The sequence below is a fragment of the Fusarium musae genome, chromosome 7, assembly GCF_019915245.1.
Source record: "Fusarium musae strain F31 chromosome 7, whole genome shotgun sequence".
NCBI lineage: Eukaryota > Fungi > Ascomycota > Sordariomycetes > Hypocreales > Nectriaceae > Fusarium > Fusarium musae.
The window spans coordinates 1,089,897-1,109,295 of record NC_058393.1 but is presented as its reverse complement, the minus strand read 5'-3'; the positions used below and the strand labels follow the sequence as shown (position 1 = coordinate 1,109,295).

Sequence of the window (19,399 nt, the reverse complement as noted above, 5' to 3'; positions counted from 1 at the left end):
CGGAGCCAAAGCCAGGGCAGAGACGTCACTTTGAGCAGTGCGTAAACGGCTGATATGCGCACAGTACAGGACTATTATGGTGATATCGTCAGGCCTGGGTCTGGACCAAGAGCTTGGCAAAACAATTGAACTCAAAACTTGATCTTGACTCTTTTCTTTTCTTTTTGTTACTGAAAATCTCTCTATACTCAACCTCATAGTAGTGAGACTGGTTAAAAATGCCGTTCCCCTTCATTCTCCCAACGACTTCGGCTTTCTCATTCTCATCAAGCTTCAGCTCCGAGTCTCATCCTTCACTGCCCCTCAACGCCAGCACATATCGCGGGGTAGTTAGAGATGCCCTGAAAAAGCACAAGAGACTTCCTCCAAGCTCTCAGGTCTCGAATCTAAACACGGTTGTTTCCAGCGTCAATGGCTACATCCCATACCTACTAGCAGTGGACGACGGTCTAAGTAACAAGGGTCTGACTATCGTCACGCAAAAGACGCCCCCGGCTATCGAATGGAGACCAACTTTATCTGGCGAAGTCGTCCCAGGACGGGAGAGAGCCAGAGTCAGGATTTCGTCTTTGGAACATGAAATTGCCTTTGTACTTTCAACTCTGGGCTTCTCTCATGTTCTAACGGCTCGATCTGCCTTACAACCGCTTTATTCAACTAGTAGCGAGTTTCTCGGGGCCCAGGAGCGAAACAATGCAGTCACAGCCGCAACCAAATGTCTCCTCGAAGCTGCTTCCGTGTATGATTATCTCGCAGGTCGAATTGAGCATGTTACAGCTACCCCTCCATGTCCTGATGTTGCTCCTGGGACAGCTCGAGCCTTGTGCTCTCTAGCATTGGCCGAAGCTACATTACTAGCAGTTCTTAAAGACGATCCGTATCCAGCAATAGTCGCCCAGGACCGTAATAAGAACGACAAGGAATGGATGTTCAAGGCTCCTGAAATTCCAAAGGTTCGCGCCCATCTTTATGCCCGACTGTGTTTAGCAGCCTCAGAACATGCAGCCAAAGCATCATCGCTATGCAGCACAGCAGGTTCTGGTTCGCATAAGATCAATAGTGCCCTTCTGAAGTATCTAGAAGATCTTCGCCGAACATGTCGAGCTCGCGCTTGTCGTTTCTTTGGAATCGATGCCGAGATAGGTGGCCAGGTTGCAGACGGCATTGGATGGGTTCGTGCAGGCTTATCAGAGCTAGGTGTTGAGATCAAAGACAACAACAAGAAGGGACTAAGCTTCAGTCGATTCAAGAAAGATTTCACAGAAAAGCGCGAGGATCGACGTGTGGATAAGGAGTCTGCTTGGGGAAGTGATGCTGGTAAGATGGAGGAGATTCGAGTACTGGAGATGCTCGATGCCAAGTGGAACAAAGTTAACGATACGGTGAGAACTATATCAAGAATACCATGGTATTCGCTAACCTCTGTGCCAGATGAACACACAAGCAATACCGCCCATCAACACACTTCTCAGCAAGATGCCGTCAGGGCGAGAGATTCACACACTCAAACCCTATGAAGTGCCCTCGCTGGACAGGGACATCCTCGAAGCCATGCGCGCACCACCTGAGGATGACGATACATATGTCGATGACCTAAGCTCAGATGACGATGTCAAGGGTGGACCCTCAGCACCAGTTGGTGCGTTCCCAGGAACGGTAGATGATTATTCACGAAGTCCAAGCACGCCAGGCAATGCATACTACTAATACTGGGAAATCTTTAGGTAGTTTCAGAGTAGAACGTGTCGTATAACTAGATTAATGACAATCTCGAATGCCTAGGAAAGAATATCATCCTGAAAGATACAGTTTCCGATGTCGAACACTTCCATCGTTCCATCGCCAAACTCTTTCCATCTCAAGCCAAATCAGGATGACTAGCCACCCGTTTACAGAGTCGAGGTAGTGGCGGACTCAGGGGCTGGTGTGGTGAAAGTGGTTGGGGTGGTGGTAGGTGTACTAATTGGGGTGCTAGGAGTGCATGGCGGTGGTGTAGGACACAGCTGAGGAGAGCAAATAGGATAGCATCTGATAAATTAGCAACTTGAACGTTCTAAGTTTGTATATATTTGGAGTTGGAATAACTTACGCTCCGTACATGACACCACAGTCGTTAATAGCATCCACGCAAAGGGTGGGACAGGCACTTGTGGTGGTGTTGGTGCTGAAGGGCACCGCGGCAGCAAGGCCAACGATAGCTGAAGCGGTGATGATGGTTTTGAAGAACATGATAAGGTTTTAGGTGGGTAGTTTGTGTAGATGTTAAGTGTAAGGTGTGAGTTGTGAAGTTGTGGATGGTGATATCAAGGTTTGTCTTCTGCTGTGGGTAGGAGTTACCAGATTTTATACTTCGTCAGACCCTACCAATAAATTAAGATCTTTCGACGATAGAACCAAACACTCCAAATCATATCAACATTGTTAACTTTACCGTTTGTTTCAAACTGATCACCCTAACTACTTAGCAGTACACATGGTTCAGCATTCCGCAGACCGGCAGTTGATATAGCCGTGAAAGAATTTAAGGCTTCCTTCTCTTTGAATCAAGTACCAAACACCACGTTTTTGGCAGTTTTCGAAACATAATGTCTTGGCTCCCAAGAAATGAACAGCAAACATCCATACCAACGAGCTCATGCACTCAGCTGCCGACTGTCATGTCAGATGGTCTTGACGATAATGACTGTGATTCCCTGCTCGATGAAACGATCTTTTGATGTAGGGAGGTTGATCCCTGTTGTAAGGAATCTTAATAACACCTCAAAACCCATGGCCATTGTTGTACGAATGTCCAGGTAACGGAAACAAATTTAGGTTCAGACAAGCTTCTGGGTATTATAGATACAGTTCAGGTCTGTAAATTCTCCGAAGCCACATATTAAGCATCCCGGTACATAACTCGATCCACTTGCTAATAAAAACACATTTTGTATGAAAGTGTTCCGTCATCATAAGCCACTATAAACCGCCCTGAAGCCACCCTGCAGGTACTTTACGCTGCTTCAACCCCTGCCCCAATTCATGTGAAAACTGCCGGTCTTTCTCATCCTTATGAGATAACGGAATGTGTCACGTAGCATTATTTGTTGATCATGTTAGGTATGCCGATCATTGGGGATCAGCACTCGCTGCCTTCATGCAGGACTCGTGTTGTAGAAGTGATGAGAAGGTCAAGAGCTCGTGTGAGGGGGGAAATCCAGTTCAGAAAAAGTGATAGCTCCGACTCGAAGCTTGAGCTTAAGGGCAAATTGAAAAGTATCGACGTTAGACGGGGGCTCGATCGGCGATTGTAACTGAGGCAGCCAGGGCGGAGGCTCAGAATCACAGCTGTCGAGCAATTCTCCGAGTTCTTAGGTCTCAATTGGTCTGTATATGGTGCTCTTTCTCAAACACCGACCGGCTTTTTGAGGCGCTCGAGAGTGCGAAATCGCAAGGTCGGGGGGAGCGAGCGTAGCTAAAGTCAGTTTATAGAATCATACCCGAACAAACACAAGACGGCAACGGTACAGGAACCAGGGGTGAACGATCAAGAAAATAATATTGCCAAGTTTGCTACAGAACACAGCGTGGAACTCCCATCCATAGCCTATACACAGGGTTAAAGTCCTAATAATCTCATACGCAGATTTTTGCTCTGCGACAACCCTTCAAATGCTTCGCTTCTCCCTCCAATCGTCACATCGTTTTCGCGACATATTCGTGGTTTTTGTTAATCTAGTTGCCGAAAGCCATCTGCTTCTTGATCTCGGCAATGGCCTTGCCAGGGTTGAGGCCCTTGGGGCAGGCTCGTGTGCAGTTAAGAATAGTGTGGCAACGGTACAGGCTCATCGAGTTCTCGAGGTTGGTCTTTCGCTCGGCGGTGCGCTGGTCACGAGAATCGGCGAGCCATCGGTAAGACTGGAGAAGGATGGCGGGGCCAAGGTACTCCTCAGAGTTCCACCAGTAAGATGGGCATGAGGTAGAGCAGCAGGCGCAGAGAATGCACTCGTAGAGACCGTCGAGCTTGCGGCGGTCCTCCTTAGTCTGTCGGTACTCCTTGCCCTGAGAATTGGGTTAGTGAATGTAAGATTCCGTAAGTGAGAAAGGGGTCGTACGTCTTCGGCAGGGGTATCGCGCTGAAGGTAGGGCTTGATGCTCTTGTACTGCTTGTAGAAATGTGTCAAATCAGGGACAAGGTCCTTGACGACATAGGTGTGAGGGAGAGGGTAGATCTTGACGTCGGAAGCAGCCTCAGTGGGAATTCGGCCTGACTTAACGTTAGCACTTCAATTTCCGACATGATTTGCCGCATGCGACCCGATGAAGGGGTACATACACAAGCAAGCAAGAGTGTTCTGTCCGTTAATGTTCATGGCGCAGCTACCGCAGATACCCTCACGGCAACTTCGTCGGAAGGTCAGAGTAGGGTCGAGCTCGTTCTTGATTCGGATGAGGGCATCGAGAATCATAGGTCCAGTCTTGTTAAGGTCCAGAGTGTAGGTCTGAAGACGAGGCTTCTCGCTGGGGGTATCGGGGTTCCATCGGTAGATTTGGAAAGACTTGAGGTTGGCATTAGAGTCCTTGGGAGGCTCGCTGACCGAGGCCATGGAACGAGTGAAGACAGCGCCAGGTCGGATAGCAGCCGTCCTTGAGAAGGCTCCGACGAGTCGGGAAGAAGATCGAAGAGCAGCCATCTTGACGAAGAATCGAATCGAGGAAGTACAATTGCGATTGGGACCGGAGGAGAAGGACAGTCAAACTTCGCAATGTTTAGTTGGAGCTGTGGTCAGACAATTGACAGGAAAGAAAAGCCGTGCAATCTCCTCCGATAGAGTTGAATTGTCTATTCGCAAAGGGTGGCGTTTTGAGGATTCTCGTCGTCATGTATTGGGTTGGCAAACCTTCCTCGGTTATTGCAGTTTACACTGGGACCTACGGATGACCTCTGGCCAATCACAAATTTGCGATTGTCAACTTCGGCTTCGCTGCTCTCGGAATCGGCAGGAACAGCGCTCGTGAAACCACGTGACCTGCCTTGCTCGCGGATATAGATCGCGGATCAACAGCGGGTATCAATAATTGCGGAGATGAGAATCCGGGAAAATCTTGGAGAAGTATGCAGTGGCTGTGAACCCATGCACCGCCTCCTTTTATTTTATCTTGACTAGGGGAGGAAAGAAAACTCAGGACCTTACCCGCCAATTGCGTGAGCTGCCATGCCTGGGCATCGTTCCACAAGGCAAGTGTCCGGGCCCAAGTGATAAAATTATTTAGGTAATTCTACCCTAAATTGAGGGGGCTCTTTACTAAGTTTATTTCGACATCCTGTGTTAAGGTTCGGTGTTTTCTTGCCCCACGAGGCTTGCACATCCGTATGTGGCTTGCCTCTTTGTTCCGAGGAATTGGTTCTTGTGAAAGGATATCCATTGGAGGGGCTTGCTTGGCTAGTCATGGAAGATTAGATAACAAGTTGGTAAATCGGCACTCAACAACTTTGTTTCTCCGTTCACGATCCCACTTCTCTCATGACACCAATTTTTTTCTCTTACGATCTCCTTGGCAAAGATGATTTCTCTGTAATTTCTATCAAAGTCTTATCGTCACCAATATTTAAATCCTCCTCCGATCCTCGCTCCGACTCGTCACTATTCCCATCGATTCTTGTCTCTAGACGATCCACTTCCTAGCCCTCCATGGCTGCGTCCTACAATCGGCTTGCTACGGCTTCATTGCGAACGCTTGCTAAGGGTTGGTCGCATTGCCCGTAAAATAATCGACAACCCTCAATTCTAACTGTGCCAGCTCCGACGCAATCCTGCTCCCGACTCCGTGCTCATCCTCATGTCGCAATGAGTTCGTGCCCTCCCTCCAGACTCTACTCCACCTCCACCGATGCTCCTCGATTCTCTTACCATGTCGCCTCCTCCTTCATTGCCAAGGACAGGCCATACGATCCCTCCACTCACGTCTTCCACTTCAGCCCATACAATCGCATTCAACCCCCTCGAAACCGTCGACCTTCCGCTCGACCCGAATCTGGACACGATGCCTTCTTCGTCAGCCGGATCAACGACTCCGGGTCAGTAGCCTTTGGCGTTGCTGATGGTGTTGGGGGCTGGGTAGATTCCGGTGTTGACCCCGCTGATTTCTCACACGGATTTTGCGATTATATGGCATTGGCTGCCCACGAACACCAGACTAGCTCAGAGCCTCCCTTGACAGCAAGACAATTGATGCAGAAGGGATATGAGGCAATCTGCAACGACAAGAGTCTCCGTGCTGGCGGAAGCACAGCGTGTGTGGCCATTGCTGGAGCAGATGGAAACCTGGACGTTGCGAACCTTGGTGATTCCGGCTTCTTGCAACTTCGACTCAATGGAGTTCATACATATTCCGAACCCCAAACACATGCCTTTAATACTCCTTTCCAACTATCCCTCGTACCTCCCAGCGTTGCTGCTCGCATGGCAGCGTTTGGTGGTGCTCAACTTAGCGACCTTCCCAGGGATGCTGACGTTACCCAGCACGCGCTCCGTCACGGCGATATTCTTATTCTTGCGACCGACGGTGTTCTAGACAATCTCTTTAACCAAGATATTCTGCGAATCGCCAGTCGAGTTCTGGTATCCACAGGCGCCTGGGTAATGACTGATGCTGGTGGTGTGCGCGTTGCGGATTCGCTAGAGCCTCTGGTTGAGTTCCCTGATGCCTCCGAGGGCAAACGAACAGCTACACTCCAGAGCGCACTCGCTACGGAAATCGTGACAGCCGCCAAGCGAGCCAGCGTCAACACAAAACTCGATGGACCATTCGCCAAGGAGGTCCACAAATACTACCCCCAAGAAAACTGGCACGGCGGCAAAGTCGACGATATCTGTGTCGTGGTGGCAGTAGTTAACGAGACAACCCCCGCTGTAAAGAGCAAGCTATGATTTCCTTTGTCATTCGATTTATGGCGCGATTTTATGATAGAGCAGAGGATATCTTATAAAGACGGGAACGCAAGCATTTTGGTGATTTATTATCTTGGGACGTTTTGGAGTCATTAAGTCACATAGACAGCAGGGGAAGCGCCGGCTTGCTTGAATCGAATCATGGGGCTGTATATGGGCTGGCGTCAAGAGATGGGATCATATACATTCTTAATTCTAAAAGTAGTTCTGATTTGTATTATCTGAATTGGGTTGTCAGGAGAAGCTGAGTGAGATATCGAACTCAATATGGAGTTATTCTTATGATAAATTGAAATACCTATGGCTCATGACAAGGGGTCCCATTGAGCATTCCACTGAAACAATCGTGATGTCTTTATTCAAATTTATATTACGTCCTTTTACATGCTGTGAGCTCGAGATATTTCCATGATGAGTAGAAGTGCAGGGTAATCCTAGAGTGGATATAAGCACACAACCATGACATCACCAGCTCATGGTGTGTGAGAGCCCATATTTCACTAGCAACCTGGAAGAAATTCATTATCACGATGCATGCAGCATACGTCTGAGGAAAAACATGTCGGACATATATATTGTAAGACAGAAAAGCAAGTTCCTGGTCATGATACACCTACTAATACACCTATAGGCTGGTGCTATTGCAGCATTTACAGTAGATGTCTTGGTCTACCCTCTCGATACTATCAAGACTCGTTTGCAAAGCCAAGATTACCTCAAGGCATATTCTGAAAGTTCGAAAAAGAACATATGGGCTGTACGAGGACTCTACCAGGGCATTGGAAGTGTAGTCCTAGCCACTCTTCCAGCAGGTGTGTATTAGAGGATGGTTATGAGGAATTGTGAACTTACACAACTCACAGCGGGCTTATTCTTCTCGACATATGAGAGCGCCAAACGCATCATCGGTAATGCGACGCCATTACCACAACCAGTGGTTCACTCAGCAGCCTCGGGGGTGGCAGAGATGGCATCCTGCTTAGTTCTCGCACCAGCAGAGGTCATCAAGCAAAATGCTCAGATGTTGCAAAATGATAGCCATGGGGCTGGACGATCTGGATCTTCCACCTCCATACAAGCATTCCGTCAGCTGGCCGGTGATGGAGTATCACGTCGCCTTTTTACAGGCTACACAGCACTCGTCGCACGAAATTTACCCTTCACAGCTCTTCAATTTCCCATATTCGAGCATGTGCGAGCAACATACTGGAAATCACGAGGTTCCGGAACTTCGGAGCCGGGGCTGATTGAGACAGGACTCGCTACAGGTTTAAGTGCTGGAAGTGCGGGATCAATAGCTGCCTTCATAACGACACCGAGTGATGTCGTCAAGACGAGAATGATGTTGAGCGCCGGAAACCAGAGCGAGAATCCAACAAAAGGTCAGAGCGAAGTCGCAGCCAAGATGGAGGGAAAGCAACCAAAGAAGGGGGCGTGGACTGTCTCGAAGGAGGTTTACCAAGAGAGGGGAGTGCGGGGATTCTTCCGGGGTGCGGCTCTGCGATCCGGGTGGACGATGCTAGGGAGTGGACTCTATCTGGGGTCGTATGAGATGGCCAAAGTTTGGTTGAGAAGGGGAAAGACAGATGTGGAGGAGGATGGTCCGTTGTGAGGGCGTGCGATATAAGCTGTGATAGACCAATTAGATATTCGATCATATTTTCTACCGATTTCCATATCAATTGACTGATATAAAGACCCCAAAGGATTGTATCACAAAATTATAATAATTATGAAATTATACAATGATCAACGAGCACGATCGTAGATCAGATGTCGACATCCCCGTGGCTTCTGGCGTCTTCAGAAAGTTATGTGCGACAACCGGAGGGAGCCTCGTAATCGAGAGAATTCATTCGACAATGCCAGGTTACGTCTTCTATATGGCTAGACTATAATCAGAGGGGAACGATGAGAACGAAGATCATGCCTTCTAATTATGCTGCTTCAGAAAATGCATATAAACGAAGCTTCTCAGACTTTTAAGAGTTCACTTTGATTGGGAGATTAAGGCATGGTCCTTAGAACGCAGTGTGTAAATGGGTTACTGACAAGCAACTGTCAACAAAGAGTCATTCTCGTCGAGGGTCCGGCTGACCTCGAATATGTAGTAGTGTATCTGTGTGGTGTAGTAGTAAGTCAAGATGGTCGGTTGGGTCGTACCGTCGGCCATTTTTCTTTTAGCGCCAACCGCAGCCACATGTCATTGCATTTTGGCCTGCGTTAGTCTCACATCCGTGTTATCAAGGACCCCTGGTTACACCGAAGTATAATTCCTTCTTTGTTCCGACTCTTCGCCTTGTCCTTCCATGGATGCCCGAAACCGGTGAAATGGTCAATGAAGCGTTCTTCTGGCGGTGAAGGAAGGATCTCGCTCATTACTTGTAGCCGATCCCGGTATTTCATCATGGTTTGGTGAGAAGTCGCCATAAATCCATGTCTCTGATATGCGAGATTCCGGATCTTTCAGAGACAACGAGAATTCCGGCGTACTTTGTTATCTTGCGAAACCGTCTAAGGTATTCCAGTAAAGATGAGTTGCAGAGTTCTCCGATTTTCAGATAACACGCCTGGCTGACTCGGACAACAAGTCTTGACCGGTCTAGTTCGAGGAGTGCCATTTTTGAGACGCCCGACCATCCGCACTAACAAGTAAGTAACTTCGAGAACTACCGACAGAAAGACCCTTTGACAGTCTTCACCGACCCACATGTGTAACCGTCGTCGTCCGGCTCGGATGGTGTCATTTGAGCACGTTATTCAAGGCTTGATTGCCTAAGAGATTGTAAAGACGTATCGAGTACTATAAATTGTTGATGACTCGCTGTCGCCGTTGCCGCGCCCTGACTCGTAGTTCCTTATATTTCCCTTCCATCTTCTGCTATTGTGTGTCGAGATACCCAAAGCATTTCACTCTGTCTTGACTTCGCACTCGGTACCTCTTCAACTACACAGCGAAACTCAAATAACCCACAATGGCAACTGCAGATGTGCAAACAGCTCCTGGGTCATCACTTGACGTATTTTCCAAAACAGCTGCTGAAGTCGAAGTGAGAGAAATTAGCCCAGAACTCACAGCCAACCACCGGTATCTTATCCAGTCACCTTACACGGAACGTGAGCATTTGCTCGACCTCGACACTCTTGATAACGAAAATAAGCTCCTCGCTCGAGCCCTGAGTCAATTTCGAGTTCTTCGCGACGACTATGCGACAGCCCCATACACAGAATCCTTCAACTGGCCAGAGGTGATCGAAGAAGTGAAACGTCTTGCGGTCGAATCTGGAAAACCCTTCAAAGACACATCGTTCTATATCGTGGCATTCCGATCACGAATCAAGAAGGAGACCGAGTATGCTGACCTGGGCGTTCTCGACAAGGGAGCACATGCTGAGGCCGTGGCGAGTGGTGGATTCTTGAAGTAAGTTGGAAGTACATCTTCTGTGTGGGTCGATCGTATTGACACGAACAGATACTGGTTTGGTGAACCTGACTCAGAGTTGGCCAACTTGGCGACTTGTGTCTGGCGTTCGCGGGAAGATGCTAAGAATGGTGGTACAGGCCCAGCCCATCGCAAGGCTGCTGGAGCAACTCGCTCCTTGTACGCATTCTGGAGAATTGATCAACATCGACTTAACATTCGGGACAATGCCGAGAGCTGGGAGATTATCCCCTGGCAGGATTAGATGACAAGGTTTGAGGCTTCTGAAACCTTTTGTCCAAGAAGCTTATGAGGCGTTTGGTGTCGGTCTTGAGGGTTAGAAAAACATGGAACAGAGAAAAGAATGGCGTTTGCTCGGATAAATGATGATTTTCTCGGAAAACGGACTAGATGGTAGAATCATAAACCATATAAAACAATAATTAGATTTGAGATTGCTCGTGATATTCTAGCTGATGGCATTCAAGATCTGTAGAACGTTGAGAACGAGGGCAAAGTGCCACAGCTCAGAACGGACCGCGAAGAGACGTATAGAAGAGATAAAGTACATGTATATTCCGCGTCGAGCGTAGATACGGTATATTTGCGTGAATGAGGCATCTTTTCTGGCCGCCGTATGCTTGACCTGGTGGTGATAAATGAAGATCGTAGGTCGGCTCGTACCGTCAATCGCGGGATATATAATCTGCCGCACCTCACCGCCTAGACAATCCCACAGCCCACAAATGAGTACACGAACGAAAAGTTTCGATATTCCCACCTTCAGAGCCCCGAAGCCTTGCAACACCACCCGCCTCTTTCGCGATCGTAGCGCCGAACCTCTCTCCTTCTCTCGCGGCACCGTGAATATCTCGTCCCGAATTTTTGTCAATATGGCGGACGCTCCCAACGATGCGGCTGTTGCTGCCCCTTTCCAGGCCGTTCAAGTCGAGGCTCTGGTGAGTTGAATATGCCCCACCTTTTGGTCTTTGAGACCCCCTCTTGAAGTGTGAGTAAAGAGTAATGGGACTGACCTCAGTCGGTGGTGTAGGTTATCATGAAGATTGCCAAGCACTGCTCTTCGGCTTTCCCTTCTGTTGCGACTGGAGCTATTGTTGGTATGGAGAACGAGGGTCTCCTCGAGGTCACCAACACATTCCCTTTCCCTACCGTCGACCCCGCTACGACGGACAGCCACCAGAACGATGCTTCGCAGATCGCCGCTGCTGCTCCCCGACAGAAGAACAACATTCACTACCAAAATGAGATGATCCGACACCTCAAGGAGGTCAACGTCGACGCCAACAACGTTGGTTGGTACACAAGTGCCACCATGGGCAACTTTGTCAACTTGAACTTCATCGAGAACCAGTTCCACTACCAAAGCGCCAACGAGAACACTGTCGCCCTCGTCCACGATGCTAGCAAGAGCTCTCAGGGCAACCTGACCTTCCGGGCTTTCCGCCTGTCCCCTGCTTTCATGAGCGCCTACAAGGAGGGCAAGTTCACAACCGAGAGGTACAGTGATCCTATCGCCACGACTGGAGACAGAGATACTAACCAGTAACAGCTTACAAAAGTCTAAGCTCACCTTCAAGGATATCCTCACAGAGGTCCCTGTCAACGTCCACAACTCTCACCTCCTCACAACCTTCCTCCACCAGATTCCTTCCGCTCCCGTGAAGGGCGATATTGAGCAGCCCTCATCGCTGGATGACCTCAACCGCAGCGCTCTCGAGCCTCCTCTGTACCCCTCTATCGACAATCTCGACCTTGCGATCGACCCCTTCCTCGAGAAGACCTGCGATCTTCTGCTCGAGAGCATCGAGTCTCACTACACCGACCTCAACAACTTCCAATTCTACCAGCGACAACTCGGTCGTGAGCAGACCAAGATCACACAATGGCAGACCAAGCGCAAGGCCGAGAACGCCCAACGTGCTGCTGCCAAGCAGGCTCCTCTTCCTGAGGATGAGTGGCAGCGACTGTTCAAGCTTCCCCAGGAGCCCAGCAGACTGGAGGGTATGCTGAACGCGAAGCAGGTGGAGCAATACAGCAAGCAGGTGGATGGATTCACAGCCAACGTCAGTGCCAAGATGTTTGCCGTGCGGGAGAACTTGATGCCAAAATAGATGGAGGACGGGCGAGACGGGGATTTCAAAAAGTCTCGAGGGATTTCAGGAATACGAGACGCTCAGTGATGGTTTGCATTGGCGGCGTTCCGGACAATGTCGAATAATATCGAGTGCTGGTCTAGATTTTAAAGCGCTGAAAGAGAGAGAGAGAGAAAGAAAGAAAGAGAGGAGCACTTGATGAGCACATGATGGGCCAGCCTGACGTTGATGTGTTGATGTTGATGTTGAAGAGTCACGAAGAGACGGACACGACTGTAGTGCCTTGGTCATAAAAAGCTGGCTTCGTAGATAGCGCCTACAAACAAGTTCTCATAATCTGAGAGCATTGAAACAATTTTACGTTTAGAAGTTCATTGGTACTGTCCATTTGTTGCTTTGTCTTTCAGTGAACTCGGCATATAATCTCGGGATTTGAAGTGGTTCATGGTTAACCCAAGACCAGGGTTTCATGGTCTAAATATCTCATCTCACTTATACACCGAAAATATATATGAGATGAAGTGATGGGTCTGATGCCATCCTGAGTCTTATAACGAGACCAAAGAGGTGCCTCCGAACTGACTCCCCCCTCAGAGTATTCGGATATACAGATTAGTCGGTCTGTTCGTAGCTTGTAGACGATCAATGACCCGTAGTGTTCGCGTGAAGCGGTGCTCGGCTTCCGAGCGGGGAATATCAAGGGTCAAGTCAAAGTCAGCCAATGCTGCATCTGTACGAAGCAAGTTACATATGCACAGTCGGAACGATCAATTGATGAGTAGATACCTTAGTCACTATAGACAGTCAAAAAGAAGTCTAGTAACTTGCCCACTCACTGAATGAGAAAAATCAACGTGGTCTCCTTCTCGCTACTCCCGTATTCGTACCAAGACCTGGAGGAGCCTCCCATCATGAGAAAGCTCCTCTTTAATTTTTCTCTGGTGGATTCTCCGAGTCCCTGAGATCCACCCTCACTCGGAGGTACCTTTTGGCGCTGTTTGTTCGAGGGTACCAGGTTCAGCACCCAGCCAACCACCCGCTTACAAGTACCTAGCCTAGAGATCGACTGGACTCGGAGTGCATTTCTGCTCTGCCCCGCCTCAAAATTGCTGGGCCTCAATGGCAGAAGAAAATTCTGCCCCTCATTTTGCCGTCCATTGACTTCACCGCCCGCGAAAAAAAACCCCACTGACACTGCTGGGCCCTGGTCAACCCCTCCTCTCCAGGCCCCTCCAGAGGCTCTCAGCCCATAGAAGCAGTTCTCTCTGCCCCGCCCAATGTTATCTCGTTGTTGATTCTACAACCTACATATTCTTCCTCTTCCCGTTCAACTTTTCCAATCCCTTCTTCTTCTCTTTCTATTCTCTCCTCTTCCTATCCATCCTTTCATCCCTTCCTCCCTCCACATCCATTCATCATGTCTGCTCCCGCCCACAAGTTCAAGGTCGCTGACCTTTCTCTGGCCGCCTTTGGCCGCAAGGAGATTGAGCTCGCTGAGAATGAGATGCCCGGTCTCATGCAGACCCGAGCCAAGTATGCTGCCGACCAGCCTCTCGCCGGTGCCCGCATCGCTGGCTGCCTTCACATGACCATCCAGACCGCCGTCCTCATCGAGACCCTCACTGCTCTCGGTGCTGAGGTTACCTGGACCAGCTGCAACATCTTCAGCACCCAGGACCACGCTGCTGCTGCCATTGCCGCCGCCGGTGTCCCCGTCTTCGCCTGGAAGGGTGAGACCGAGGAGGAGTACAACTGGTGCCTCGAGCAGCAGCTCACTGCCTTCAAGGACAACAAGAAGCTCAACCTCATCCTCGACGACGGTGGTGACCTGACCACCCTTGTCCACCAGAAGTACCCTGAGATGCTCAAGGACTGCTTCGGTGTCTCTGAGGAGACCACCACTGGTGTCCACCACCTCTACCGCATGCTCAAGGATGGCAAGCTCCTTGTCCCCGCCATCAACGTCAACGACTCCGTTACCAAGTCCAAGTTCGACAACCTTTACGGCTGCCGTGAGTCCCTTGTCGACGGTATCAAGCGTGCTACCGATGTCATGATTGCTGGCAAGGTCGCCGTTGTTGCCGGTTTCGGTGATGTCGGTAAGGGTTGCGCCATGGCCCTCCACGGCATGGGTGCCCGTGTCCTCGTTACCGAGATTGACCCCATCAACGCTCTCCAGGCTGCTATGGCCGGTTACCAAGTCACCACCATGGAGAAGGCCGCCAAGGTCGGTCAAATCTTCGTCACCACCACCGGTTGCCGTGATATCCTCACTGGCGAGCACTTCGAGGCTATGCCCAACGACGCCATCGTCTGCAGTAAGTTTTATCACTCTTTCACTCGATAATTATTCATCACTGACATTGTTAAACAGATATTGGTCACTTCGATATCGAGATTGACGTTGCTTGGCTCAAGGCCAACGCCAGCTCTGTCCAGAACATCAAGCCCCAGGTTGACCGTTTCCTCATGCCCAACGGCCGTCACATCATCCTCCTTGCTGAGGGTCGTCTCGTCAACCTTGGCTGTGCTACTGGCCACTCTTCTTTCGTCATGTCTTGCTCTTTCACCAACCAGGTTCTTGCCCAGATCATGCTGTACAAGGCCGCCGACAAGGCATGGGGTGAGAAGTACGTCGAGTTCGCCAAGACCGACAAGCTCGATGTTGGTGTCTACGTCCTCCCCAAGATCCTCGACGAGGAAGTCGCCCGTCTCCACCTCGACCACTGCCAGGCTGAGCTCAGCACCCTCAGCAAGGTCCAGGCTGAGTACCTCGGCCTCACCGTTGAGGGTCCCTTCAAGGCCGATATCTACCGCTACTAAGTGTGTGTAATCAATACCCAGGATCCTTCAACTGGATTCCTACGTGTAACGAACTTTTCCCTCTTCTGTCGACATGACAATCGGCAAAATTCTAGTTTCAACAGTATGAACTTGCGTGGCATATGGGTTGGGAGAGTTACAAGGACATCTGCGGTTTTCTGATTTTTTTTCTCTTCTCTTCTTTGTTTCTGCTTATTTGGGTTACTTCTCTAAATCATCAAAGAGAAGACTCCTCGCAGGGTGCAGGGAGGGGCAAAAAGATCTTGCTTTTTCAACAAAATGGCGTTGGCTTTTTTGCTAATCATGATTCCCCCCTTCGAGATTATAAAAATGGATGATGAATGGAATGATATGGACGGATATGACCAAGACGAGACCTCCCCCATAGGGATGGATGAGATGGTACCTCGATACAGGCAGGCCCGTCAACCGTGGCCAGGATAGAGTAGAACTTCAAAAAGAGATATTCTGACTCTAACATTATTGCTTCTCATGTGATTTTTCATTATGACTTCTCTGATTACCTATTTATTGTACAAAAATTGGGTTACTTCCACGTAGCCTCGGATGCGAAGTTGTCACGTATTGCTTGTGCTCTGGGTTGCTTTGGGTTTATTGTTTTGCCAGGCTTGTTTCAACCGTTGAGTTTTTTCAATCTAATGTAGCCAGCTAAAAGTCAATTAAGCAGATATAACGTTATTTGCAATCTATCATCCGATCTAGTGTAAGATGAGATGAAAGACTTTCATCCAAAGTACTCAAAGCCTTAGGTCAGCTTGGAATTTTAGTGTAACATACCGGAGTTTCATTTGGGCTATCTATTTTTGGTTCGCCCATTCTATATATCTCGAGACTCTTGAAACCGCGAAGGCTATGACGTGCAGACAGAGTTACCGTCTATTGCAGGTCCTTCTGCTCGGAAACGATACTCTTCAACTTTCCTTCTGTCACTGCTAGGCGAACATTGTCCATAGCCCAAGCCTCCATCAGTCTCTCGGTCTCTACAGTCCACGTTCCCATGTGTGGAACAAGCAAGACGTTCTTGTTCTTCAAGAGCCCTGGATGGATCTCTGGCTCGTTCTCAAATACATCAAGACCAGCACTGGCAACTTGTCCAGATTCAAGAGCTTCGACGAGAGCCGCTTCGTCCATCACTGCACCACGAGCGGTGTTGACGATTACAATGCCACGCTTCATAATGTCGAATTGAGGTTTTGCAATAGTGTGTCGGGTTTTGGGCTGTAAACGATCAGTTCAGAATCCCGAGAATACTCTAATTATGACCAGACTCACGTTCAGGGGTAAGTTGAGACTCAACACATCACTTTCTTTAAGCAGTCTCTCGAAGTCAACATATTCAGCACCGTCCTCTAGATCAGGTGATAAACGGCTTCGGTTGTGATATCTCACAGTCATGCCGAAAGCTCGGGCTTTGCGTGCAACATTGCGGCCAATGCCTCCCATACCCAGAATGCCTAGCACTTTGCCTTGAGGATCATGGCCAAGCGATGCTGGAGGGGAACCCCGCCAAGTTCCTTCTCGTAGAGTGAAGATGGAGGACGAGATATTTCTCAAGGCGCCGATAAGAAGAAAGATAGTGATGTCAGCCGTGGCATCGTCTACAGCAGTGGGTGTGTTTGAAACACGAATGCCACGGGAAGTGCATTCAGAGACATGAATTTGGTCATATCCGGCGCCTGGAGTAGGTTCTTCTTAGTAAACCTGGTCACGGCATACTAGAAGCACTCACCATTATGGCAAATGAACTTGAGAGACTTGGGCAAGACATCCAGTAACTCGGCATCAAAGAGTCCAGTAATGCCAACTGACTCGTTTGTACGGTAGATAGCCTTGACTCCATCGAAAGCACCAGACTTGGTCTCTTCTATAAAAGCAGATCGCTCATTTGACTGTGGGTAGACAGGTTCTATAATCTCACAGAGCGAGGCAAACTCTTCATGAGCTCTGGAACAGCATGTTAACTATAGAGTATTCATATCCTTGAGGTATGAACAGAACTTACTGCTTGGTGCTGCCTAGGAAGAGGACTTTGGGTTTATCTGCCATATTGAACAATTTTGAAGGATATCAAAAATGAGGGAAGGGATTGAGGCTTTGGAGATCCTTGAAATGGGTTTATATCTATCACAAGATCGAGTCAGATCTCTCTTATCCGGTCGGACTATCAAAGGACCTTCGGCTTTCAGGCCGATAGATGATGCATACCGAACCAAGGACATACAAGGTCCGTCTATGGCGGGGTGACGTGGGGGTGGGGGCGGGGTGTGTTCTGTTGAGTCCTTGAGTTGTTGTTAAAAGGCGCCCTGAAAGCTCTTTTCCATGAAACCCGGAACAAGGACAGCGCTATAGAGTACTCAGGTATGAGGAGTTGTTAGAAGAAAGTCGAATTGATCTGATTCGCATCAGCTCAAGCTGGCAAAAGTGGTGTGTGATGCACAAATTTGATTTCAGACACTAGAAAATCTATCGATTAAGGTGAACCATGACACTGTTTATACAACTCCGATCCGCCTGACTCCAGCCAACAACCATCCAATGCACCCGTATTCTACATGAGCAATCTCCAAGCACCAAGTAACAGCGCCGCGAAACCGGTGCACACACCCATAAGCCACTGGAGTGTCTGGAACTTGACCTGCTCAAGCTTCTCCCTCAGCGCAGCAACCTCCTGCTCGATCTTTGTCTCCGTCTCCTTGATCTTGAGCTCCTGGCCCACAGCCTCCTCCCTAATACGGCCCTTCTCTAAGTTAAGGTCGAGGCGCACGCTGGCTTGTGTACGGCTGATTTCATCGCGCAATCGGTTGCTGAGCTTGGCAATATCGTTTGTCAATCGTTCATGAGCTGTGCGCGTCGTGTTGGATTCGGTGGAATCGGCGGATAGAAGCTCGGAGCGCAGCTTGGCAAAGTCGACCTTTTGAGTATACGTTGCTTTTGCTGCATCTTCGCGGAGTACCATTGTTCGGGTGAGATTTTGGATACTGTATGGTCGGTTAGGATAGACATAGTATATGTTCAAGCAATAGAGCGCACCTCTCTTCAATGACATCGTTCAGCACCTTCATCATTGCAGCCGACTGCTCCTCGGTAAACCCTTCACCCTGTAATCGCTTAACAAACTTGAGCGTATCGAAGTGGTGATCTCGTTGTCTGATGGTTGTCGCATGGAATGCTCGCTTTACAATAGGGCTTTCGGCTGGAGGGGAGCGACGCCGAGGAACAGGACCAGCCTGGATTGATGCGAATGACCTCCTTTGATCGCTAGAAGGGAGAGAGGCAAATGGCCGGGTTGCCCGTGATAGGGAGAGCGGAGCGCCCCAGCTGAGCCGAGGAAGAAGGAATCGAGGCAGCATCTCAGCTGCTGCGACAGACGGAACTGCCATTTTGATATTTGTCGGGTTGGTGTTGATTATCGGGAACTGCGATGTCGGCGATGAAGATGGAGTTGAGAAGAAATCTACAAGGTAAAGGATACCTAGGTACCTAGGTACGCTTGTGACGTTAGTTGATTGAGAAGAGAGGGAAACACCGGCTTTGATTGGCCCCTGAAGCTAAGATGTGTCCAGCCAATTAAGGGGCGTGCTGGTTCATTTTACGACCAATTAAGGGAAGGCGGATTTGGCTTGTAATGTAACCCTGAGATCTGATACCAGGAAAGCAAACAATGAAAGATATTGCAATCCCTTATTCTTTGGATAAGATCAATGCTGCTTGAATCGATCGTCTTGAATTCAATCTAAGATAAATATTCCTCCTTCTAGTCATGTCGCTTATTCGCCTTCTTTGAACATCCTAGAGTTTGCAAGGCTGACCATGCTTGTGTATAACGGCGGGGGCTGGGCTGGTAGAAGTAGCATTACAGAGACCAACCTACGGATACTGCTAGTGAATTCTCCGGCGTAGCCTCTACAGGGCTGGCCCGACTCCGTAGGGGTTGGATTGACAACGGAATCATGCACGTCGCATATTGTGAAAACATCCTAAGGCCATTCTGATTGATAATACATGATGATCTGGCTAAATCTCTCCGAATCAATCAATGGCTTCATCGACTGCACTTCGGGTCATCATAGAATTGCGACTGCTTGGAT

At 49.0% G+C, this 19,399-nt stretch overlaps 9 protein-coding genes across 9 annotated transcripts; 6 read left to right on the top strand and 3 right to left on the bottom strand.

Annotated features, from left to right (window-relative positions):
• Positions 1 to 218: 218 nt before the first annotated feature.
• Positions 219 to 1,707, top strand: J7337_009538 (uncharacterized protein; the record flags this gene model as incomplete). Its single annotated transcript, XM_044827133.1, has 2 exons — positions 219 to 1,382; positions 1,432 to 1,707. The coding sequence occupies 2 exons, from the start codon at positions 219 to 221 to the stop codon at positions 1,705 to 1,707; spliced, it is 1,440 nt and encodes a 479-aa protein (XP_044677727.1).
• A 2,007-nt stretch (positions 1,708 to 3,714) lies between these two features.
• On the bottom strand, positions 3,715 to 4,673 carry SDH2 (succinate dehydrogenase complex, subunit B; the record flags this gene model as incomplete). Its single annotated transcript, XM_044827132.1, has 3 exons — positions 3,715 to 4,041; positions 4,095 to 4,246; positions 4,316 to 4,673. The coding sequence occupies 3 exons, from the start codon at positions 4,671 to 4,673 to the stop codon at positions 3,715 to 3,717; spliced, it is 837 nt and encodes a 278-aa protein (XP_044677726.1).
• Positions 4,674 to 5,828: 1,155 nt separating this feature from the next.
• J7337_009536 (uncharacterized protein) lies at positions 5,829 to 6,911 on the top strand (the record flags this gene model as incomplete). Its single annotated transcript, XM_044827131.1, has 1 exon — positions 5,829 to 6,911. The coding sequence occupies one exon, from the start codon at positions 5,829 to 5,831 to the stop codon at positions 6,909 to 6,911; it is 1,083 nt and encodes a 360-aa protein (XP_044677725.1).
• A 580-nt stretch (positions 6,912 to 7,491) lies between these two features.
• On the top strand, positions 7,492 to 8,544 carry J7337_009535 (uncharacterized protein; the record flags this gene model as incomplete). Its single annotated transcript, XM_044827130.1, has 3 exons — positions 7,492 to 7,509; positions 7,564 to 7,744; positions 7,796 to 8,544. The coding sequence occupies 3 exons, from the start codon at positions 7,492 to 7,494 to the stop codon at positions 8,542 to 8,544; spliced, it is 948 nt and encodes a 315-aa protein (XP_044677724.1).
• Positions 8,545 to 9,907: 1,363 nt separating this feature from the next.
• On the top strand, positions 9,908 to 10,618 carry J7337_009534 (uncharacterized protein; the record flags this gene model as incomplete). Its single annotated transcript, XM_044827129.1, has 2 exons — positions 9,908 to 10,353; positions 10,405 to 10,618. The coding sequence occupies 2 exons, from the start codon at positions 9,908 to 9,910 to the stop codon at positions 10,616 to 10,618; spliced, it is 660 nt and encodes a 219-aa protein (XP_044677723.1).
• Positions 10,619 to 11,246: 628 nt separating this feature from the next.
• On the top strand, positions 11,247 to 12,485 carry EIF3H (Eukaryotic translation initiation factor 3 subunit H; the record flags this gene model as incomplete). The annotated part of the gene is made up of 3 exons (XM_044827128.1): positions 11,247 to 11,312; positions 11,405 to 11,871; positions 11,924 to 12,485. 3 exons carry the CDS (start codon positions 11,247 to 11,249, stop codon positions 12,483 to 12,485), a joined length of 1,095 nt encoding a protein of 364 aa, XP_044677722.1.
• A 1,399-nt stretch (positions 12,486 to 13,884) lies between these two features.
• SAH1 (S-adenosyl-L-homocysteine hydrolase) lies at positions 13,885 to 15,290 on the top strand (the record flags this gene model as incomplete). Its single annotated transcript, XM_044827127.1, has 2 exons — positions 13,885 to 14,785; positions 14,842 to 15,290. 2 exons carry the CDS (start codon positions 13,885 to 13,887, stop codon positions 15,288 to 15,290), a joined length of 1,350 nt encoding a protein of 449 aa, XP_044677721.1.
• Positions 15,291 to 16,187: 897 nt separating this feature from the next.
• On the bottom strand, positions 16,188 to 17,357 carry J7337_009531 (uncharacterized protein; the record flags this gene model as incomplete). The annotated part of the gene is made up of 4 exons (XM_044827126.1): positions 16,188 to 16,529; positions 16,584 to 16,987; positions 17,041 to 17,255; positions 17,314 to 17,357. 4 exons carry the CDS (start codon positions 17,355 to 17,357, stop codon positions 16,188 to 16,190), a joined length of 1,005 nt encoding a protein of 334 aa, XP_044677720.1.
• A 502-nt stretch (positions 17,358 to 17,859) lies between these two features.
• J7337_009530 (uncharacterized protein) lies at positions 17,860 to 18,691 on the bottom strand (the record flags this gene model as incomplete). Its single annotated transcript, XM_044827125.1, has 2 exons — positions 17,860 to 18,289; positions 18,342 to 18,691. 2 exons carry the CDS (start codon positions 18,689 to 18,691, stop codon positions 17,860 to 17,862), a joined length of 780 nt encoding a protein of 259 aa, XP_044677719.1.
• Positions 18,692 to 19,399: the final 708 nt, after the last annotated feature.